This window comes from Micromys minutus (genome assembly GCF_963924665.1).
Source record: "Micromys minutus genome assembly, chromosome: 1".
NCBI classification, from domain to species: Eukaryota; Metazoa; Chordata; class Mammalia; order Rodentia; family Muridae; genus Micromys; species Micromys minutus.
The window spans coordinates 162140222-162161381 of NC_137969.1; the positions used below are offsets into that span (position 1 = coordinate 162140222).

The window sequence follows — 21160 nt, forward strand, 5'->3', positions numbered from 1 at the left end:
AGTCTTTTTATCCCTGTGTGTAGTTGGTTTATATTTCTAGTTTGCAGTTTAGAAATCATACAGTGTGGATCTGCATTTTAAATAACTGATCCTAATCAAAATAAAGGGTCTTTTTTTCAGAAATTATCTAGAAGTTGATGAAATTCTTGAAGGGAATGTATGTCTAAGACATTTCTTAAGCATTACAAGCAAGCTGGGTGCAAACAGTATGGAAAGAATTTTATTGACAGTTGTTCCTTCAAGCCAAAGCTGTATTTAAGTTAAGGGAAACTTGCATTCTTGTCAGGTGCAGTATTATTAACAGGCCATTTTGCTGGTCTTGTATAAAATCATTGGGGAGAGTTTGACTTAGGTTGAATTAGCTACAGATACAAAAATAAGTTCAGTTCTTAAGCATGGTTTATATTGATTGTAGAGGCAAGAATGTGTTACTCTTTGAAAATGTTGCTGCTACTTCTGTCAAGAGATACATTGTCACCAGTTAGTATTTAAGACTGTTGGACAGTCCATTTCTTTGTGGAGATCAACAGCTTCCAAACTTATGGGATTACAGAGTGATAGAAAAAAAGCTAATTTCAATTTTTTTTTTTTTTTTTTTTTTTTTTTGTGTGTGGCTGTCTAATCTACTAAACAGAAAGAAACCTGTCAGTAGCTTTTGGTGTAGAAGTTGATACATAACTCTATATGTATGTGTAGTTTTCTGGTGACATTTAACTAGATATTAACATGCTGGTGTTAGCAGACATCTGTGTTTATGTGTGCTTATATGTGTGTGTGTCCATATTTACAGGACTGAAAGAAGTACCTTTAAGAAGTCATTTAGTACATACTACACAGTTAACTTAGGCCTTTTATTAGCACTATGACTGTTGTATAAGCCAGAAAATACAGTTTATTTGTTTTTTGGTTAGTCATAATATAAAGCAATTAAGTAGTATATTTGATTTGACTCAGTATGTATAAAGTAATTTTAATATCTAATATTTTATTTGCATTGCCTCTCATGCTGAATCTTCAGAATCCTAATATACTTGTATAAAATACATCTTGATTAGGGCTCTTGCTCAGCTGCCACACTAGTTTCTGGCTGTGTTGAATAGACAGGCTCTTAGTAGTTTGAGTTTTTTTGCAATTTTTTTATGTGTTCTGACATTTTCTAGAAATATATTTGCCTTCAAGTTTATAAGTGTGTCTTAGGGTTTTGTTGCTGTGAACAGACACCAGGATTGAGGCATGTCTTATATAACAACATTTAACTGGGGCTGGCTTACAGGTTCAGAGGTTCAGTTCATTATCGTCAAGGTGGGAGCATGGCAGCATCCAGGCAGGCATGGTGCAGGAGTAGCTGAGAGTTCTACATCGCCATCCAAAGGAAGCCAGAAACAGACTAATCATCCTCAGTCAGCTAGGAATAGTGTCTCCAAGCCCAGCCCTAGAGTGACACACTTCCTCCAGAAAGGCCACATCTTCTAATATGCAAACCATCACAAAGTGCTTTTATTTTTAGTGATCTGGTATTTATTCTTGGTTCTAATTTTCTTCTAAGCACTGAGGTTGGGCTTTAAAAGTAAACAAAGTTAATTGTCCTTATTTGATTTGACATATTAGAACATTTGTTATATCTGTCAGAAATCAGGACATTTATTCAACTACTATTTTGGTGGACTCATTAATCTATATAATGAGATTTCTTGAGCAGAATAAAATAGCAGAAACGGTTCATTTTATTTCTCCTGAATTTCCTTTTTTTTTTATAATACCCCTCCCCTCCTTTTTTTGAATCATTTAGACAACTAGTTCATTCCCCTGGTCATATGAACAGTGATGTCTCAGATCTGTTTTCCTATAACTCAGTTGCATGTAAAAAGGGTGACTACTGCTTTTTCAAATGAGAAAAATGTCTTTAAAGGCTTAAAGTTCATATACTGTGAACTGGTTCCCTAGTTTTCTTACAAATTAGAAGTTAAAATATTTTAACATAAAAAATTTATTCTTACTCAGTGATTTATTCTTAAGCATTACAGTTTTATAGTATCTAATGTATTACCTTATTATTTGTGTCTCTGTTATACCCATACATTGGCAGTCAATGCATGTGAGTGTGTTAAGTGTCCTGTTCATTTATTGGTAGCCTTGTGTTTACTATCTATTCAGTAAGGCCACTTCTGTCATGAATACTCTTCTCCTGTCCTTGATATCAGTAGTAAGCTGGGTATGATAATGGTGCAAGTAATTGGGAACCTGAAGCAAGACATTATGAGTTTGAGAGTACAAACTGAGACTATGTCTCAATTTAACAAAAACAAACCCATACCTTTCTGATTCTTAAAAGAATCAGAAAAAGGAGTGTGGTATATAGCAAATTCGAGGAGAAAGATTGTAATAGATATAGTCAGCTCTTAAGTCTTAGACTTGTCTCCTTTTATAATTTAATGATAACTGATTTTGTATATAAAATTTAGTGACCTTTTTTTTCTTTTGGTGGGCCATATGGGGTTTAGGTCCAGCAGTGGTTCCACCTCAGTATTACGGTGTTCCATGGGGGGTGTATCCAGCCAATTTATTTCAGCAACAAGCTGCAGCTGCAGCAAGCAACACAGCCAATCAGCAAGCAGCATCACAAGCTCAGCCTGGACAGCAGCAGGTAGGCCTTTCTTTGTGAAATAATAAACCTAGGATTCTTTAAATTCCATTGCGTTCCTGTTATTTAAAAGGTGCTCGTTTTCTCAGTAGATAGCATGATAGAACTTAATATATAGTTGATAGACAACTACTAACTGACTTTCGTTTTAATTTCCTGATCATCACTTTAAAGTTTGGTCTGATCAGGCAGTCGTGACAGACACCTTTATTTAACCCTAGCACTTGGGAGGCAGAGGCAGGTGAATCTCTCTGAGTTTGAGGCCAGCCTGTCTATAGAGCCAATTCCAGGCTTGCTAGGACCACACAAGCAAGCTCTGTCTGGGGGAGAAAAAAAACAAAATCCTAAAACAAATGGTTTTGTGTGTCCTATTTTCATAATTTTGCTTTCTTCAAATGTCAAGTAATTTATTTTGTGTGTGGTTTTTTGTTTTTTGTTTTTAACAAGTATTTTGTTTGCATACCATAAGGGGGCGTAAGACCCCTTTATAGGTGGCTGCAAGCCATCATGTGAGTGCTGGGAATTGAACTCAGAACCTCTGGAAAAGCAGCTAGTGTTCTTATCTGGTGAGCCATCTTGTCAGCCCTGTAAGCTTTATATTTTTATTACTTCTTAAAAGTTTCTAATAAACCTGAAGTGGTGGGAAATCATCATCACTGGGAAACTAAGGGGAGCCCATCATGAGTACTGAGGCCTTGTTTCAAGAAACATTAAATAAACGTTCTTGATATCTGTATCAAAGAGCTTGCTCTTTCGTTTGTCTTAAGATGTTTAATTAGTTACAAAAACATTTTGTTTAGTAAAAGGAAATAAATATTTAAGTGTACAGTTAATCATGAAAAGATGAGACATTTTCACTAAAGATTACTTTTAATTTTCCAAGTAAAGTATTAATTAGGTAGAGTGTGTGTGTGTGTGTGTTTTTTTTTTTTTTTTAAAGAAGGCTTTAACATAAAGACACATTGGGCCTTAAACTCACAGAGATCCTCCATTCTGTACCTTCAGAGACAATTTTTGAAAGGGCCTGAAATAAAATTTTCTTGATAAATGTAAGCGAGAATTCAGACTGCTGTGTTCATCTAATTTCTACAAAGCAATTTAAATACCTTGTTGCTTGTTTAGTGGGTAGTTTTTATTATGAATTTTTAATAATTTTTAATGCTGTATTGATGTTCTGTGGAAGATATTGATTAGCTTAGCCTTTGTGTATATGCACTTAGAATGAGTCTACTCCGCCAGGAATTGCTTGGATATTTTTTGTCAAGTGTATTGTTAATCTTATAAATCTTGTGTTTTATTATTTTTAGAGTTTTCTACCTTATTTTGAAGTTTATTTGTTATTTTTCACACTAAGGTTTTATGTTTAAACAAGTTCTTATTCTTTTGCTAAACTTTCCTTGAGTCCCAAAATCTTGTGTTGTGCTTTGGTTTTTGGTAAGGGTTTTTTGTTTGGTTTTTGGCTTGAACAGTCTCATAAGGGTGAATTCCCTTAAGCTTCTCATATTTCAGTGTTCAACCTTAGAAAATACAAAGTTTGATAAGTAATAGTATTCAAAAATTAAATACTTTAACTCTTTAGCCATTTTCCTTTTATCTTTTAAAAGGAGAATAGTAGGGCATGAATATTAGAAGTAACTTACCCAAAGACCTAGACCCTCAATATTGCTTTATAGAGTTTTGTGGTTGTCAAGAACCAGTAGTAGTGTTTCTTTGTTTTTATGGTGGAAATTATTTATAACTTTATGATAAATTTATGTTTTATTTTCCAGAGAGTATCCAAATTCTACAGTGATAAGTATATAGGTGTCTAGGATGAATTTGTTGCTATATTCCTTTTGATGGGGTCATTTGTCCTTTCTAGGTTCTTCGTCCTGGAGCAGGTCAGCGTCCTATTACTCCCAGTCAGGGCCAACAAGGGCAGCAAGCAGAGTCACTTGCAGCAGCTGCAGCTGCAAACCCAACTTTGGCTTTTGGTCAGAGTCTTGCTGCAGGCATGCCAGGTATATAAATAGTTTGGTATATAGCTGTAGCTTGGGGGAGATAGTGATTTTGAGGATTGGGAAGGGGAAGCTCAGGAGATTTAAAGTGTTAAGTAAGGAGTGATCAACTCAGAAGCTTTGAAGCTTTGACTATTTATTAATATATTATTGAAAACTCAGAATTCATCTGGGTGGTGATGGTACATGCCTTTGATCACAGCACTTGGGAGGCAAAGGTAGTAAATTTCAGGCCAGTCTGGTCCACAAAGTGGGTTTAGGACAGGGTTATGCAGAGAAACCCTGTGTCAAAAAACAAACAAAACCTCCTCAGATCCAGATACTAATATTTGAAATCAAATCTTTTTGTTTAGAGAAATTTATTTTAGGAATGACAGTATAACAGAATTCTTAACATAACTATCAAGGGTTTTTTGTTGTTGGTTTGTTTTGAGGTTTTTTTGTTTCTTTTTAACTGTTTCTGGTGTGAACCACAGCATCTTTCCACTTCATTTTACATAGTAAGACAAATTAAAATTTCACATTTTAAAATGACATGCTTTAAGATGATTCTAGATTGTCAAGTCGATAACTAAAATTGATTATTATAAATAATTACGTAATTTCAGGGGAATTTACCTATCACAAAAAGCCAAGAGAAGCAGGAAAGATGGGTCAGTGACTAAGAGAACAGGTTGCTCCTCTGAAGGTCCTAGTTTGATTTCCAGCACTTACATAGACATAGTATCTCACTTTGATTTCCAGGCCATCCAATACACTCTCCTGGCATTAGTGGTACCGTGGTGGCAGATGTGGTACACAGACTTACATGCGAGCCAAACTTCTATACATGTTTTTAGAAAAGAACCTATAGAATCTCATGTTACACTAAGTCTGTTATAAAATTTTCATCAGAAAAATAGAAGCAATACTTAGCTCTCCTTTTACTCTCATAGCCATATCTATTCTCAGCAGATACTTTCAGAATCCAATCTCTTCTGTTACCATCAGTTGTCCTGTCTAGAGTCTTACATAATAACCTGGATTAGCTTTGCCTTTTCTCCCTTGGTGTGTGGTCCTTTTGTACTGCAAACATAGAATCTTTCATTAACATATGTGGAATGTGCAGTGTGTTCAGTTCAGCTAAAGATGATTCTTTATGTTCAGATTAGGGAAAAGGCATCAAACTCTATAAGTCGGTTTGGACTATATATCCAAACTGTAATATAAATTTTCACCCACATCATAAAAAGGATTGTATGATGAGTCTTGAGACTGTAGCCAACAAGATTTATGGGTTATGCATTAGCCAGTTTGAAAGGGATCCGTGTATACTTTATCTTTATTGTTCTTGGTTTCTTTTGTTTCTGTTGTCAAGATCTTATTATGGTCTCCTCTGATCAAATCTAATTTTTACTAATTTTGATGGATTCCACAGCTTTTCTTTTCCTATTGAAACAGTCAAAACCTCTTTCTCAGTACAACACATTACTTTTCTTTCATTCTAAGGTTATCACATACATAGGCTGATCCAATTCATCATTTTTTTCTAAAATCCAGTTTATTTCAGCAGCAGTGTTATCTGTCTTAATTGACCTTTAAAAAATAGTCTATAAAGCATTTAATCTATCTCTGGGAGATTCCACATTCCATTCCTGTTCTCTGATTGTTTCCTTTAAAGTGTAGTTAGATCTTTTTACAATTGCTTAACTTGTATGGTTTTAAGATATATTTGTAGTATGTTTTATACTATAATGGTCTAAAAAGCTGTTCTATTTTACTGGATACATATGTCAAAGCATCATTAGCTTCAGTCTGTAAAGGCATCTCCAATATGGCCACATCTCTAATAAATGTACATTCTCAGAATTATTCCTTTGAAAATTCAAGCTAGAAGACCCTTGGGATTCAGAACTTGTGTCAACTGTATGATTTATTAATACATGTAAATATTTTACATTTTCAAATTCTACGAAATGAAACATATATAAGCTATTGTATGACATTGTTCTACGGTGACTTGTTAAACAGAATCTGTATTTTTAACTTGGTATATTTTTATCTCTGGATTGCCATTCTAATTACTCAAGGCTTTGGATTTTTCTCATCTGGAAGAGGTTTTGCTGTCATTGTAGGTTCCAATTTGGATTCTTCTGAAAATTTTTTATTACTCTGATATAAAGAATCCTTTAAGTTCTTTTGTTCTGTATCCTTTAATCTCATCCATTCCTCAGTCCCTTTCTAAATAAGTCTGCTTTATTCTGATCTCTTTTAAGAAAGATACCTAAAATTGTAATTGTTACTTAAAATTATTTGTAAGCGAAACAAAATCATATGGTATCCAGATGCATTTTATCATTGTGTTTTTCATTTTTTAACACAGAAAATATTTTTCTTTTTAATCTTAAACTTTCTCCTTAAGGACTTTGCAAGTATCCTAACAATTTTTTTTTTCTCCCCAGCTTTTCCCATTGTTTACAAGTGTATATAGTTGGAATCTACTGAGTCTCTACCACTTAGCTAGTATGTTGTATAGGCTGCTGGCTCTGTCCCCTCCTGTTGGTTCTTCTCTTCACCTGGGCGACCTGCAGGCTTTTCCTGAGGGCCCACGAATGACTTTTACCCACTTGGAAAAAGTGACCCTGTGCCTGTTCTGACTCCAGGCCATTATAGGCTTTTTCAGCAGTCACATGCTGATTTTTCATGGGCCCAGGTTGCTCAGTCCCTCTGCCACCTGGAAAGTGTACTAAGGCTCTGGTTGGGTCTCTCTTAAAAGGAATACCCTCTGCCTGGCTAGTAAACTGCTCTGGGAGGTGATTGTTCCCTGCCTTCCCACCAGGAGCTTTTCTAATACCTGAATCTTTTGTTCTAAATTTGGATTTTTAGATAATTTTGGAATATATGCCTACCATGATGGGTACCATTTGTTAACTTTGGACTTTTCCACCCATATCCCAGTTGCCAAATAAAGACTCAGAGGCTTATCGTTTATTAAATAATGCCTCAGCCATAGCTAAGCTTGTTCCCACTAGTTTGTAACTTATTTAATACATTTATACTGTTCTATGTCTGCCTATATGGCTAGTTACCACTCACTTCTTAGTTTCATATGTCCAACTTCCTTCAAGCCTGGGTGGCAAAATCTCCTGACTATTTCTCAGACTTCATCTCCCTGCCAAATGTTTCACCTTCTAATTCTGCCTCAGATCACCAAACATCAGCTTTTTATTGACAGATGATGCTTCCATACAATACACAAAAGATGCAGGGACTAAGTGGATCACTTTGTGGACTATATTCAGAGTTTTGCTTTTCATTTTAAACATTTTTAGAATATGTTGAGGAGGGGTATGGTAGCAAATTGGTGATTAAAAATATAGTTCTGTGGCATGAAATTACAAAGAAAGGTGTGATAAGAACTCAAACATTACATCAATACAGCTAGATAGTAGTATTGGTGATCAGAACAATGGATCCATTTGAGATAAATTTACAGGGTCAGATGAACACAAGTCTTGCAGGATTGGGGAATTAATATGCATCATTTCAGTATGGATTTTTATTTTTGTAAAGAGTATTTGCAACCTAGTATCTAAATGGTGATACTGGTGTTTAATGCAGGTGTGATAGACAATATGCTTTTTAAAAAAAAAAAGAAAGAAAGAAACATTTATTTATTTATTTAGTTGAGGCATGGAGAACAAGTATATAGGGGCCAGAAGACAACTTAAAGGAGAATTCTGCTTGTAACACATGGGTTATAGGATAGATCTTGGGTTATCAGGCTTAGCAGGAATTACCTTTACTTGCTGAGACCTCTTGCCAGCTGGACCATAATGCTTGAGTGGGAGTACTATTAAAGTCTTGAGTTTAGGACCATTGTTATACATTAGTGTGAACTGTTAGGTGGTTTTTACATTTTGAGAATTTAGTGTTGTGCATAATACTACATTGGAATTTGCTGTATTCATTTAAAATACATTTGAAAGTATTATTCTTAATGATAAAGGGTTTATCTCAGCATAGTTCATTAACATGAACTGAATATGCCTATGTTTGAAGGCACTTTGCTATTGTAGTTTTACCCAGACTTTGCCTCACAGCTCAGAACTTCTGTGTTAGTGTAATTCAGTATCTTATGGTTTAAAGCTTATTAAGAGCATGAGAGGTTATTGATACATTTTCACAGACAGTTGTCAAGCTCTTGTTACTATGAAAGGCAAACCTTAACCTGAGTTTCAGGAGAGAGTTAAACCCTATTGCTTAAGATATGTGTTATTATTCACAGTTAAGTTTTCTCCTGTGCCTTTGGAGCAGTACTTATTATGTACCATCCTTGGTGAAATTAACAAAGTTGTCACATGGTTTTGGTTCAGAAGAGGAATTCTCTTGAGAAAAACTGCTCAGAGGTGAACTTTACTCTCTGGTTTTTTTTTTTTTTAAATTAATGTAAAAGTTGTTATCTGCCTCACACACAGGCCTACAATAAAACTAAGGCCTCTAAGAGAAGAAGACTCTTAGTGATCTTAAGTTACCTGTTCAGATAATAGTCTTAAATTTTTTAAACTTTTGGGGAGGTGTTTGAGACAGGGTCTCATTGTGTAGCTGTAGCTGTCCTAGCACCCAGTATGTAGACCAGGCTGGCATCTGTCTCACAACCTTTTTTTTTTTTTTTTTTTTTTTTTTTTTTTTTTTATGCCATGCCAGCACTCAGGAGGCAGAGAAGCAAATTCCAGGACAGCCAGTATTGCACAGAAAAACCCTTTCTTGAAAAAATAAAAATAAAATTTGTTTTATTTTGTGTGCCTAAGTATTTTTGCCTGAATGTGTATACTGTATCCCTTAAAATTGGTTGTAAGCTATCGTAAGTGGGCTGGAAACTGAACTTTTGTCCTTTGCAAGAATAGCAAGTGCACCTAGCTCTCATATTTAAGATTTTAAAATGATGCTTACAAGTGAAATTCTAAGAGAATGTATTGATAATGTCCTTGTTCTAAAATTTAGATAAGCCTTTTTAAAAAAAAAGTGTTCTAATTTACTTCCTCTACTCTTTTTAGCCACTCACTTCATAACTAAATAATGATTTTTCTATTACTTGGTTCTTGGTATCCTATAGCTTCTATTTCAAGGAAAAAACTCTTCATAATCTAAGTAAAAGACATTACTGATAAAGGTACTGCCATAAGAATTTTGAGAGAATGTTTACCTTTTAAAAACACATTTTTAAAATAGGTCAGATGCGGTTTTCCATGGTTGATATTCAAAGATTTGATAGTGATAGCATGAATGACTAAACACAAATATAAGGGGAAATATTCATGTTTTGTGTTGTAAAGTGTTTTCATTAATAAAATACTTATTTTAATGTTATCTAGGCTATCAAGTACTAGCTCCAACTGCCTATTATGATCAGACTGGTGCCTTAGTGGTTGGCCCTGGAGCAAGAACTGGCCTTGGAGCTCCAGTACGATTAATGGCTCCAACACCTGTCTTAATTAGTTCAGCAGCAGCACAAGCTGGTAAGTATGACTGAGATTTTTAGAGACCTTAGCTACTTTTTGGGTAGTTTTAAGATGTATCTGGAATTATTTTACAGCAGCAGCAGCAGCAGCTGGAGGAACTGCAAATAGTCTTACAGGCAGCACAAACGGTCTGTTTCGGCCAATTGGCACTCAGCCACCGCAGCAGCAGCAGCAACAGCAACCAAGCACTAACCTGCAGTCTAATTCGTTTTATGGGAGCAGCTCTTTGACTAACAGCTCCCAGAGCAGCTCTTTATTTTCTCACGGACCTGGCCAACCTGCAAGTGCGTCTCTTGGCTTTGGAAGTGGTAGCTCTTTGGGGGCTGCTATAGGCTCAGCTCTTAGTGGATTTGGCTCATCAGGTAAGTTTGTTTAAAAACAAGTGTACTTTGCTAAGTGTACTTGAGGTGTTTGAGTTTTTAATATAAAGACAGCAGTAATAATGTAGTGTAGGAGAGATAGGAATAAAGTATGGGACACCAGTTTAATTTATAGAATTCCTATCAATTTTTCAGGCACTTATAAATGTTTAGCTCATTCCAGCAAGTCCATGTTCTCCTGTCCCCAGCTTTTAAGAACTTAGTACTCTATATTTTAGCTAATCACTAGTTTTCCTATAGTGTTAGAGGAGGTAAGTACTTGGCCACCCTAAAATTTGGATGATTTAAAAAGAACAATGGTCATTATTGGATGGTACATTCTTACAAGGTTTGGGTAGCTGATGATGATTTTCTGTATTTGGCTAAATAAATAAATAAATAAATAAATAAATAAATAAATAAATAAATAAATGTTGAGCCATGAAAGAGTCCCATAAAAAACTACCCAGTATACTTAAGCTTTTTCCATTAAAAGTAATGTAATAGATTGTTTCTTACTTGGATTACGAAATCACAATTTTAAAACATTAGGTAAGGATAGCATACTCTAGTTCTTTATATGTAATTGATAACCTTCAAAATAGTACAGATACGAATTTGGACTTTTAAGGGATTTTTCTGAAAGTTTTTAACATTTACATTTGATACTCTTAAAATCCCTAATCATTTTTTCATTTGTTTTCTTATCACTTCAGATTGTTTTCTGATGTGAAAAATGATAAAATTGGTCTAAGGGTGTAAGTCAGTTGGTAGAGTACTTGCCTAGTATGCACAAAGCCATAGGTTTGATCTGTAGCATATAAACTGGATGTGGTGGTGTGAGTTTATAATTCCATTTCTTAAAGAGGTAGAGTTGTAGGAATCAGAAGTTGAGGGTCATCATGGGCTTCATAGTGAGCTTGTGACCATCCTAGCTTCATGAGACCCTGTCTTCCTCCCGTAAAAGAAATAAAATGGCAGAATTAATGCAGTACTAGTTATCAGGGGCTTGCCATTTTCTTGATATATCTCCTGAACTGATATTTATCTTTGTAGTGTAAGTCTGTCTTTGTAGAACAGCTGTAAACGTGTAGGAAATAAAAGGCACTTTCAGTTTCAAGAAATATAATAAAGGAATGCTTTACTTGACTATTTTCTAAATGAGTACAGCACTTTGTATTTGCTCTCTTAAATTTATTTTATGTGTATAGGTATTATGCCTGCATGTATGCCTTTGTACTATGTGTGTGCAGTTGGAGGCTAGAAGAGGGTGTCAGATCCTCAGGGACTGGAGTTGGTTGCAAGCCACCAAATGGATGCTGGGTTTAAAACCTGTGTTCCCTGGAAGAGCAGCCACTGCTCTTAGACATTGAGCCAGTTCTCCCACCCAATCCTCCAAATTTTCTACTTATTTAATTTCTTTTCAAGTTGATTATTTTTATGTCCAGATGATGTCCAGAGACTCCAGTGAGACTCATTCTTTGATTCTAATCCAATTGAGACATTATCCCCAAAAAATCTTAAATGTTCTGAGCAAAACTGATAGGACACACAGTTTAAAATATAAACATCCTGGACATAAAGTAGTTTCTAAATTACAGCTATTGTCCCCTTATAATCCTTTGGGAGAAAACAAAACCTTTTATAAACTCCATATTCTTTAATGTATGCTGTTGATGCTCTGGCACAGATTTCTAGATCACTCTACTCAGTTGTTCTTCAGATTCCCATCTGTCTCAGATAGTTAGGAATTTCCTCTTATCGTAAACCACTTACTTTTAAACATTACATGCTGAATTCTGATGCCTGGTCTGGGAAATAACCATTTTTTCTTGCTTTTAGGAACATTAGGCCTAGGCATATAGCTCAGGGTTAGAGAGGTTGTCTAGTGTTCATTAAGTCCTAGGTTTAATTCCCAGTATAATATAAAAATAAAATTTAAAATGAAATTTATAATTAAGAATAGGGAGCATTAATTTCACTTGGCACTTATAACTGCCTCTAGATAAATAATCATCTTCTCCATTCTTTTTGACTTTTTGTGAGAGTCCATTCAAGTCTGTACATATATACTCTTAAATTCTTACTGCCATGTTACACAGTTGCATACATAAGTGAAAACTAAAATACGTAACACACTTGTCTGTTTTTACATAGCTTTTCTTTTTCTGATCTCATAGCTTTATTTTTGAGTAGTATCAAACACTCCAATTCACTTGGCTACTCTAATATAAGTGGTAGCTCATGCTTTCTATGACCTGTTGTTTCTAATGTGATATTTTAATTGAAAGTTTGTGATTTAATATCTTATTCATAGTTGATGAATGAGTAGTGATTCCAGCATTTGTCTACCTTCTTAGTATCTTAGGTACATTTTGTTTGTCAATGTTGCATGTAATTTACAGACAAGACAAAATTTAAAGAAGCTCTCTTATTTTGAAGTAATTTCTTAATTTTTTTTAAGTTTTGATTTTGATTTCTCTTGGGAATACATTGTTTGTGTCACAACTAGTTTCTTTTGGTTATTTGTCCAAGAAATGATAATGCTGCTGCTCTCAAAAGAGCTGGTTTCCTTCTGTATCCGTTAAACTGCTTATTAAAATAAATAAGAGTTTGAGATAAGTATAATGTAATATATATTTCAAGCAGTCACTTTGACAGTGTCCTTTTAAATTAGCATATTTGATCTAGCACATTGACATTTTGCCAACACCAAACAAAAAAGGTTTGTTATTTAGTTTTACTATTAAAGTACATGTAGCGTCCTTCTCAAATCTGTGTATCATATGTAAGGTCTTAAAATGTGAAATGTTTTATGAGACATAGTCAGTATTTTAGAAACTGCATTGGGAGCTATGAAAGTCAGTATTGCAGCATAACCTTTTTTGCCTGTGCAGTTGTCAAAGTCACCTTGACCCCCATTTCTGTATAGGTATTTGAATTTGACAAAATTTCTGTAATCATGGTTTCTGTTAGAAACTCAACTTGGTTTACTTACTGTGTTCTCTAATTATTTTCTTTAATCCATACTAGGTATGACCTTTTATATACATGTATGAGTTACTTATATATGACTTGCAATATAAAAACCAAGATTTAGTAGAATTTACAATTCCTTGGAAAGAATTGCCATATTGGTCCGAATATAGAGTTTGTCCTTATGGAGGAGGGAGATCTTGTTCCTTAGGTGGAAAAATGTTATATAAAAGGTATTTGGTTAAAAGAGACTGATATTTCAAAATAAGAGGGAAACTTAATTAAGAATATTGGTTATAAATGAGTCTTGAGATAGAAATTTGGGGCATCTGTTTTACATACTCAGTAAAGGATTTGGTTGTACATTTGCATGCTGCTTTTTAGCCAGATTGTTGTTCTTCCTAGCATGCACTCATAGTTAGCCAAGGGATGGAGGAACTTCTAACTTACGTAGAAGATCCTGAAGGGTAAGAAATAAAGTAAAGGCATGTTTTTAGTGTGGTTCAGTAAAGAGAGGCATTAATTTTACAAGAAAAAGTTTGGTGGTTGGGACTTTTCTGTTCATCAGATTATATGAACAATACTGAGGAGTAAGTGCCCACTTGTTTCTCACAGCCACAACTAGTAATATTCGGGCCAATATGGGCTTCATTTTAAACACAGCTAAAATGTAAGTCAGATATGACTGGTGAGGGAAATTTATGAATATTCCATTTATTAATATAATCTCATTTTGCATTGAGTTGCAATTTTTAAAAAGAGGTTCCAGGCATCAGGATAATACCAAAGTAAACCTTATTTGAATGTAATCTTTTTTTATGACCTAAAACAGACAACTTTGCAATTGAGAGTTTATAAATCATACCAGGGTATTAAAGCACAGTAACTATATGTGTCAGTGGTAAAATATGTGTGAAATAATGAATCTTATGACTGCTCTGTTAAGGATTGCTTATTTATTGGGGTGCATTTATACCCTTTTATGATTAATAAGTTGTTATATATAGTTATCACAGTAATTATCTCCATAATGTTTCTAAAATAATTATTGTGATCACTTCTATTATTGCCCAGCAAGAGTTGGTTGGGGATAGGTTTTATTCAGTTAACACTGTATGTAATTAGGGTTTTTTTTATTTCTTCTTCAGTTGGCAGTTCTGCAAGTAGTAGTGCCACAAGGAGAGAGTCTCTATCTACTAGCTCTGACTTGTACAAAAGATCTAGTAGCAGCCTAGCACCCATAGGGCAACCATTTTACAATAGTCTGGGATTTTCCTCCTCTCCAAGTCCAATAGGCATGCCTCTGCCAAGCCAAACTCCAGGACATTCACTTACGCCACCGCCATCACTTTCATCACATGGATCCTCATCCAGTTTGCATTTAGGTAAAAAAAAACCCAAAACCCTTTTTATTTGTATGTATACATGTATGTGTGTTTGTGTGTGTGTTTATAATATATGTAAAATATTGAATGTTGGATAAAACATGCCAAATTGCTTTTGCTTTTAGATACTAGCCTTTTGAAAAAGTTCTACTTTCCTGAACTCAAATTGAGGGTCTAATGTACAGTAAGGTAAAGACCCTCTTTTGTATTTTATGTTCTTTTTATGACATACAATAGTGTATGTTTTCTTGTCTGTGCTTTTGATTTATGTGTTCTAGAGCATCTGAAAGTCAAGTATATACATAATAGTGAAAGAAAATTTTACTGTCAAGTTTTTACACACCATGAGAAAATACTAGTTATATAGCAATGGGATATAAACAATTCATTTTAGTACAGTATTGGCCATTTTACCACAAATTATATCACAGAATATCAATGTGTGTGCATTAGAGAAGTTGATAGACTACTCATGTGAATATGTTAAAGGGGGAAAATGTTTTGAGCGTCTTATATTCCTAAAGGTGAAGCATTTAGAACTTTTATTTCTATCTTTAGTTAAAAATTATCCTCACCTTCAGATTATTAAATTGGTGGTTATCCTTTGTTCGTCTTCTAAGAAGTATTTATCCATAAGGAAAACAGTATATTTTGAAAAAATTTTAGACATTATTAGCTGTTTATGAATCCCTGTCTTATCAAAGAATTCTGCCATTAAAAATTAGGCTTCAGATTTTTGTGATTTTTTTTTTTTTTTTTTTTTTTTTTTTTTAAAGTACTGCTGAAACTAAAGGGTTCTGTTGCTTGGAAATATTTAAGATATCTTGTGTGTTTTTTTTTTTTTTTTTTTTTAAAGTAAACCGTGTAATTATAAAGAGACTACATAAAAGACTCTGGTCCTGCATCCCAAATTCTGAAATTTTTGCTCTTTGGAAGATTTGCTCTTTTGAATATGTACCAGTTAATTTACTCAGATAGGATCCTAAGGTCTGTCTTATATTCCTGTTCATAGACTTAACAAACTTAGCTAGTTTATAGCCTAAGTCTTTATTATCAACTGTCTTAGTCACAAGAGCTTTTTGGTAAGACATGCCTTTGAGTATGTAGAAGTTTGGGATATGAGAACCATAAAAATGCTGGGTGTGGTGACATATGCCTTTAATTTTAGGCAGAGGCAGGTGGATGTCTGAGTTCCAGGCAAGCCTGGTCTACAGAGCTAGTCGCAGGACAACCAGGGCTACACAGAGAAACCCTGTCTTGAAAATCCAAGAACAAATTTAAAAAGAAAGGCAGGCAGGTAGGCAGGCAGACAGACAGGTGTATTCCAGTAGTTTTGTGTTTGTTAAAATTATATTTGTTGTGTCCTGTCATCTTTTCATAGGTAAGTTGCAGGTCAGGTTCTGTTAACTGTTACTTGTGTGTTTGTTTACTTAAAGCCTGACTAAATAGACTTGTTCTATAAAACTTTGCTAGTACATTGAATATACGTGGCTTTTTAGGTGTCTGTAATTAAACTATGGTGTGGATGTGTCTTTCTCTTTTTTTAAGACAGTAAAGAATTTGGCCTAAAAATGTAAGAGAAGGAATTTTAGTCAATTGTGGCAGATCTCAGCAAGAGTCCTGAGTTATACCTAGTACTGTTATACCCAAAGCTTCAGTTGGAAATCAGATGCTCCAACTCATTTCTGATTGTATTAGTAATTTCCTGTAATATGATTTTTTTGTTAGCTCCCACTTTTTTCTAGTTTGTAGTCATGTTACTAGAAATGTTTCTGCACCAAATTGAAAAAATTCAGGTTTCATGAATTTATTCTTTATACACTATTCATGAAAATAATCTATTTTCTACTTTCTTATAATTGAATCATGATGCAAAGCTTCTGTGCTTTGTGATATTAAAAGTATTAATTTTTTTGACAGGGTGTTGCCATTAAGTCCTGGTTGACCTAGCATTTGCTGCATAGACCAAGCTAATTTCACATTAATGATAATCTTTCTTCTCTTGTATAGAAAGTGATTTTGAACTCTTTTGTCACTGAATTAGATTTCTTTGTGCATCAGAATCAAAATTGTTAATATGTGAAATACTTTATGGAAGTAGAATTGACATTTGATTTTAAATTACTTTACTTGGTCCAAATAAGATTACCTGTGAGGACATAATAGCATGTATTTCTAATCCTACCTACTTCAGAGGCTGAGGCATGGATAGTCCAAATAAAAGTTAGCCAGGAAACTTAGCAAGGCCCCTATATTAAATACCCCTGCTTTACCAGAATTGGTTAAAATCGATTCTTCATTATTCTTGATCAAGATTTGAAATAATGAAATACAACTGATATAATTATTAGTGCTTCTTGGAATCAGCATTCCCAAAGTTCTTGATGAGACTTAAAACTTGGCTCTTTTTGATTATGCTAGCTGTCTGAATCCCACAGAAACTGTCCAAGAGCAATAATCTGTTAAAAAAAAAAAAAAGCTTTCTTTTCAAAGAATAAATATTTAATCAACAGATATCATTAAACCTGTTAGATCACTTTTATTGGAGAACTATTTTAGTTAATGAATTTTGAATATTTTTAAAATAAAAACTGAATTTAGGACTTATATTTATAATATATTGAACTTAGAAGAATAAAAAGTTTTAGCTTTTTAATATGTAGTATAAAACCAGGTTTCTCTAAAGTACTATACCTATAACATTATTATACTTTAATTTCTTACTGACTCATCTGTTTAATTTTGAGTCACAGTCCAAATATGTTACTTTTGTTTAATTTGTCTTTTCCTTTATAGTTGTTTCCCTACTTTTTCCCCCTTAGTTTCTTTTATTCATTTGTTCAAGAAATTGTCCTGTTGAATTTCTCACATTCTTGATATTGCTGTTTGCTTCCCTATGGTTCTGGTAAGCATATGCTTACTTCTTGGTATTTCCTGTAAATGGAATTCTATTCTAGAAGCTTGGTTAGATAATTAGGCTGAAGGGCTTCTTTTGCCAAGATGTGATTCAGGGTGCTTTCTGTGGTGTTACAATGAATCAAGACACATATGGTTGTCTCCTTTGTGAGACTGCCAATCTAGTCTACCAGATGTTTTTAGCACCTTATGGCCTTTGTCTAAAATATCTTTTCAGGGGTTATGAAGTGGTATGGCATCAATCTATAAATTCTCTATGATGAATTTTTTTTTATAACTTATGAGGTTACCCTAAAAGACCATTTCTATAGTGGTTTGGATAATGCCTCATTCTTTTATTTTCTAACTCTCAGAATAATTATTTACTGTCAGTTTCAAACCATTAGCTGTAGTGTGCTTTGCCCCCTTAGAGCAAGTCTGTCACTATTTCTTAGGTGAGGGAAAGAAACTTAAAATATATTAGTGATTTCTAATTTGCCTAATGATTATAGTCTAGTATTTAGATAAATCGGGACTTCTTAGGTATAAAGCACCATTTTGCATGGGCTTTCTTGATTTTGCTAGACTAAATGACTTCTCAAGATGTGTGGTTCCACCCCCAAGAAAAGAGACACTAAAATGTATAGTGTGAGCTTTGAACTCAGTGAAATTAGTTTAGTGGAAGGTGGCTCTGAATTGTGAAGATTCATTGATATTAAGTAAGTAAGTAGGAAAACATTAACTCTAGATTACACATTTCTAGAACTCATTTTTTCCCCTAATCAGAACATTTTAAATTAAAAATGGGGCATTATTTACTGTTAAGGACCCCCCCCCCCATTTAGTAGTTATTTGCTAAAAATTGCTGACTTTGATAGACTTATTCAGCTGCTTCTTTTAGAGGAAATGTACAAGTGAACAGGTATTGCCAAGTTAGTTGTAAGGCTGTCTTCCATTTTTGTTTTTAAGTATGATGGTTAATAAAGCATAAAGCCAATATAAAATATTTTTGAAGTGTTAACTAAATAGCACTAGTCTTTTTTTTCTCTAAAACACCTTCATATTTGTCATTTCATTCGTAATGTGAACATAGCCTGGCTCAATGATAAATCTATTTAAAACAGACATTAAAAAAGATTCATAAGAATAACTCAAAGAGGCCAGTCTACAGTTCTGACCTGTGATATTATTCCTTTTCTATTATGCTCTTACATAAGGAATGGAATCAAGTTTTTAAAAGTGTTTGAGTGCTGTATTTTAACTAGCCTTTCAGGAAGTAATATTTACATTATCTTGAAGATCTTGTTTCCTAACGTTTTTTTATATAACATGAATAGATGTCTAGATCCCTTTCTCAACTTAGTTATTCTTGAGATTTCCATGAGAGATATTGTCTAAGCACCTTTAATGTTCAAGTATGCACCTTCTCCATGAAATATTTCCTAACCTTAGATGGGCAGCTCACAGACAAGCTGTAGAATATCACATTCAGCTCTCAGAAGATTATATACCAGTTCTCATGTATGCTAAGGTACTGTTGCAACTCTTCGAAATGTCTTGAGAGTTGTTTATTTGCTCATGGGAGAGTTGAATGTAAAGAAATTATAAAAATGTTTTGTAAGACAATTTATGATTGGATTTCTGCATAGAATTTTGTTTTTACAACAGGGTCTTAACACTATGTGACTCTAGTTGGCCTGGAACTCACAGTTCTTCTGTCCATGCCTCCTGAGTACTGGGAGTAAAAGGTGTGCACTGCCACACATGGCTGCACATAAAAATGGATTGGGTTTTGGTTGTACTGGTTTTAAGGCAGAATGGTTTTTACTTTTGTTCTTACAATTTTGTTCATTATCTTTGTTATTTTTTTCTCATAACTATAATCAGATCACCAACAGAAGCAGTGAGGAGAAAAGAGTTTATTTTTTACTCATGGTTTGAATGTAAACCATTATAGCAGGGAGTCATGGCATTGTGGTAGTCAGGTAGCTAATGCAGGGTCAGGATGCACAGAGACATGACTAGTAACGTTAGTTTTTGCATGTGCTTTTGTTCATTCTGGAAATCCAGAATATAGAGTGGTGCTGACCACATTCAGGGACCGCATTCACATTACCCTCACAGATAAGCCTTGATATCTGTCTCCTATTTGATTCCAAATCTAGTAAAATTGACAGTGAAAATTAAGTACCTTTGTTATATTGGTTCTAATGTTTGTGAGTGTTTTCTTCAATTAATTTAGTTAAGATGACCACAGATTTAAGACAGAACTTGACTGTTCTACTTTGGCAGTAGATCACTCTAGGCACATGTTTAATTAGTACTGGGCATCTTACTGAAACCTGAATCTTTTCACTGGACTGTCACTAGAATATTTCCATTCAAATTATCAGCCCAAGAATGCTCTATATTGAATTCTATCTACACAAATACTCTAAAATCTGAAAAATGTAAGCCACAAGCATTTAGATGAGGAATGTATAAACCTGGGGAGGTGAAAAGCTTGTAACTGATAGGTAGTACGTGTCCAGAGTAGAAGCTAAACTTCCATAACACCGTCCTCACTGCATTTTCTAGTTGTTCCTATATGAAAAGGGGTATCATGAAAAAACATAATTCGTAGTTACAATTTGCCTCCGATGGCATATGTAATATTTAACTCAAAGATCCCTTGGATTTTTATATAAGCCTTTAACTTTGTCAGCTGTCGTCTTCCCTTACATGGTTTTCCCCTTTTTTCTATATTCCATTGACCTTAACTCTGAATCATTACATTTTTAATGGAGGAGAGGATTTATGGGACAAGAGGTAGAATAGTAGTCTAACTTTTTGTGTTTTAAAATGCATATATTTTATAGATGAGAGCATTTGCTTTAAATTTGACTTTTCCACCTTTGCTGACCTAATTATGATCGTTTGCTACCATTTTATTATTTCCTCTTTTTCCATTGTTCTTCTTTCCATTTTATTTTATTTTCGCAGTTTGTGAGTTGAAAGACTGAAAGTATTACAGAGGTACCAACTTTATTCTACTAAATGGGTGTATTTAATGTATTGGGGTTTTTTTTTTCTTAAGGTTTTTAAGAATTTTATTAACTGCTTTTGAAAATCTAGTTGGAAAAGTATAACCAAGAATTTCCCCCCCTAGTCTAGAAGTACACTTAAAAAGGACTTTATACTATCAAGTACCAAAACTTACACAATTGTAATAACTAGAATTTTGACATTAGCACAGACAAACAGGAGTACCCAGAAATAGATGTGCTTATTTAATTACACGATTCATGGTCCTCATTGCTATTCTAGTGTTTGAAAAAGATGGTCTTATCAGTGAGTTGCCCTGGAGCAATTGTATGTCTGAATGAGGACAGTGAACTCTTGATTCTTGTTTCACACACACCACACC

At 34.1% G+C, this 21160-nt stretch overlaps 1 protein-coding gene across 5 annotated transcripts in view; it reads left to right on the forward strand.

Moving 5' to 3' along the window:
* PUM2 (pumilio RNA binding family member 2) overlaps positions 1-21160 on the forward strand; it is a 79112-nt gene that overhangs the window by 45359 nt on the left and 12593 nt on the right. For 2 of the 5 annotated variants that reach the window (XM_080935373.1, XM_080935375.1), the window contains exons 9-13: positions 2502-2644; positions 4503-4641; positions 9993-10136; positions 10214-10501; positions 14623-14859. In XM_080935373.1, coding sequence (XP_080791499.1) covers positions 2502-2644; positions 4503-4641; positions 9993-10136; positions 10214-10501; positions 14623-14859 — 951 coding nt within the window. The remainder of the gene's footprint in view (positions 1-2501; positions 2645-4502; positions 4642-9992; positions 10137-10213; positions 10502-14622; positions 14860-21160) is intronic. The other 3 variants (XM_080935376.1, XM_080935377.1, XM_080935374.1) reach the window with 2 other exon arrangements.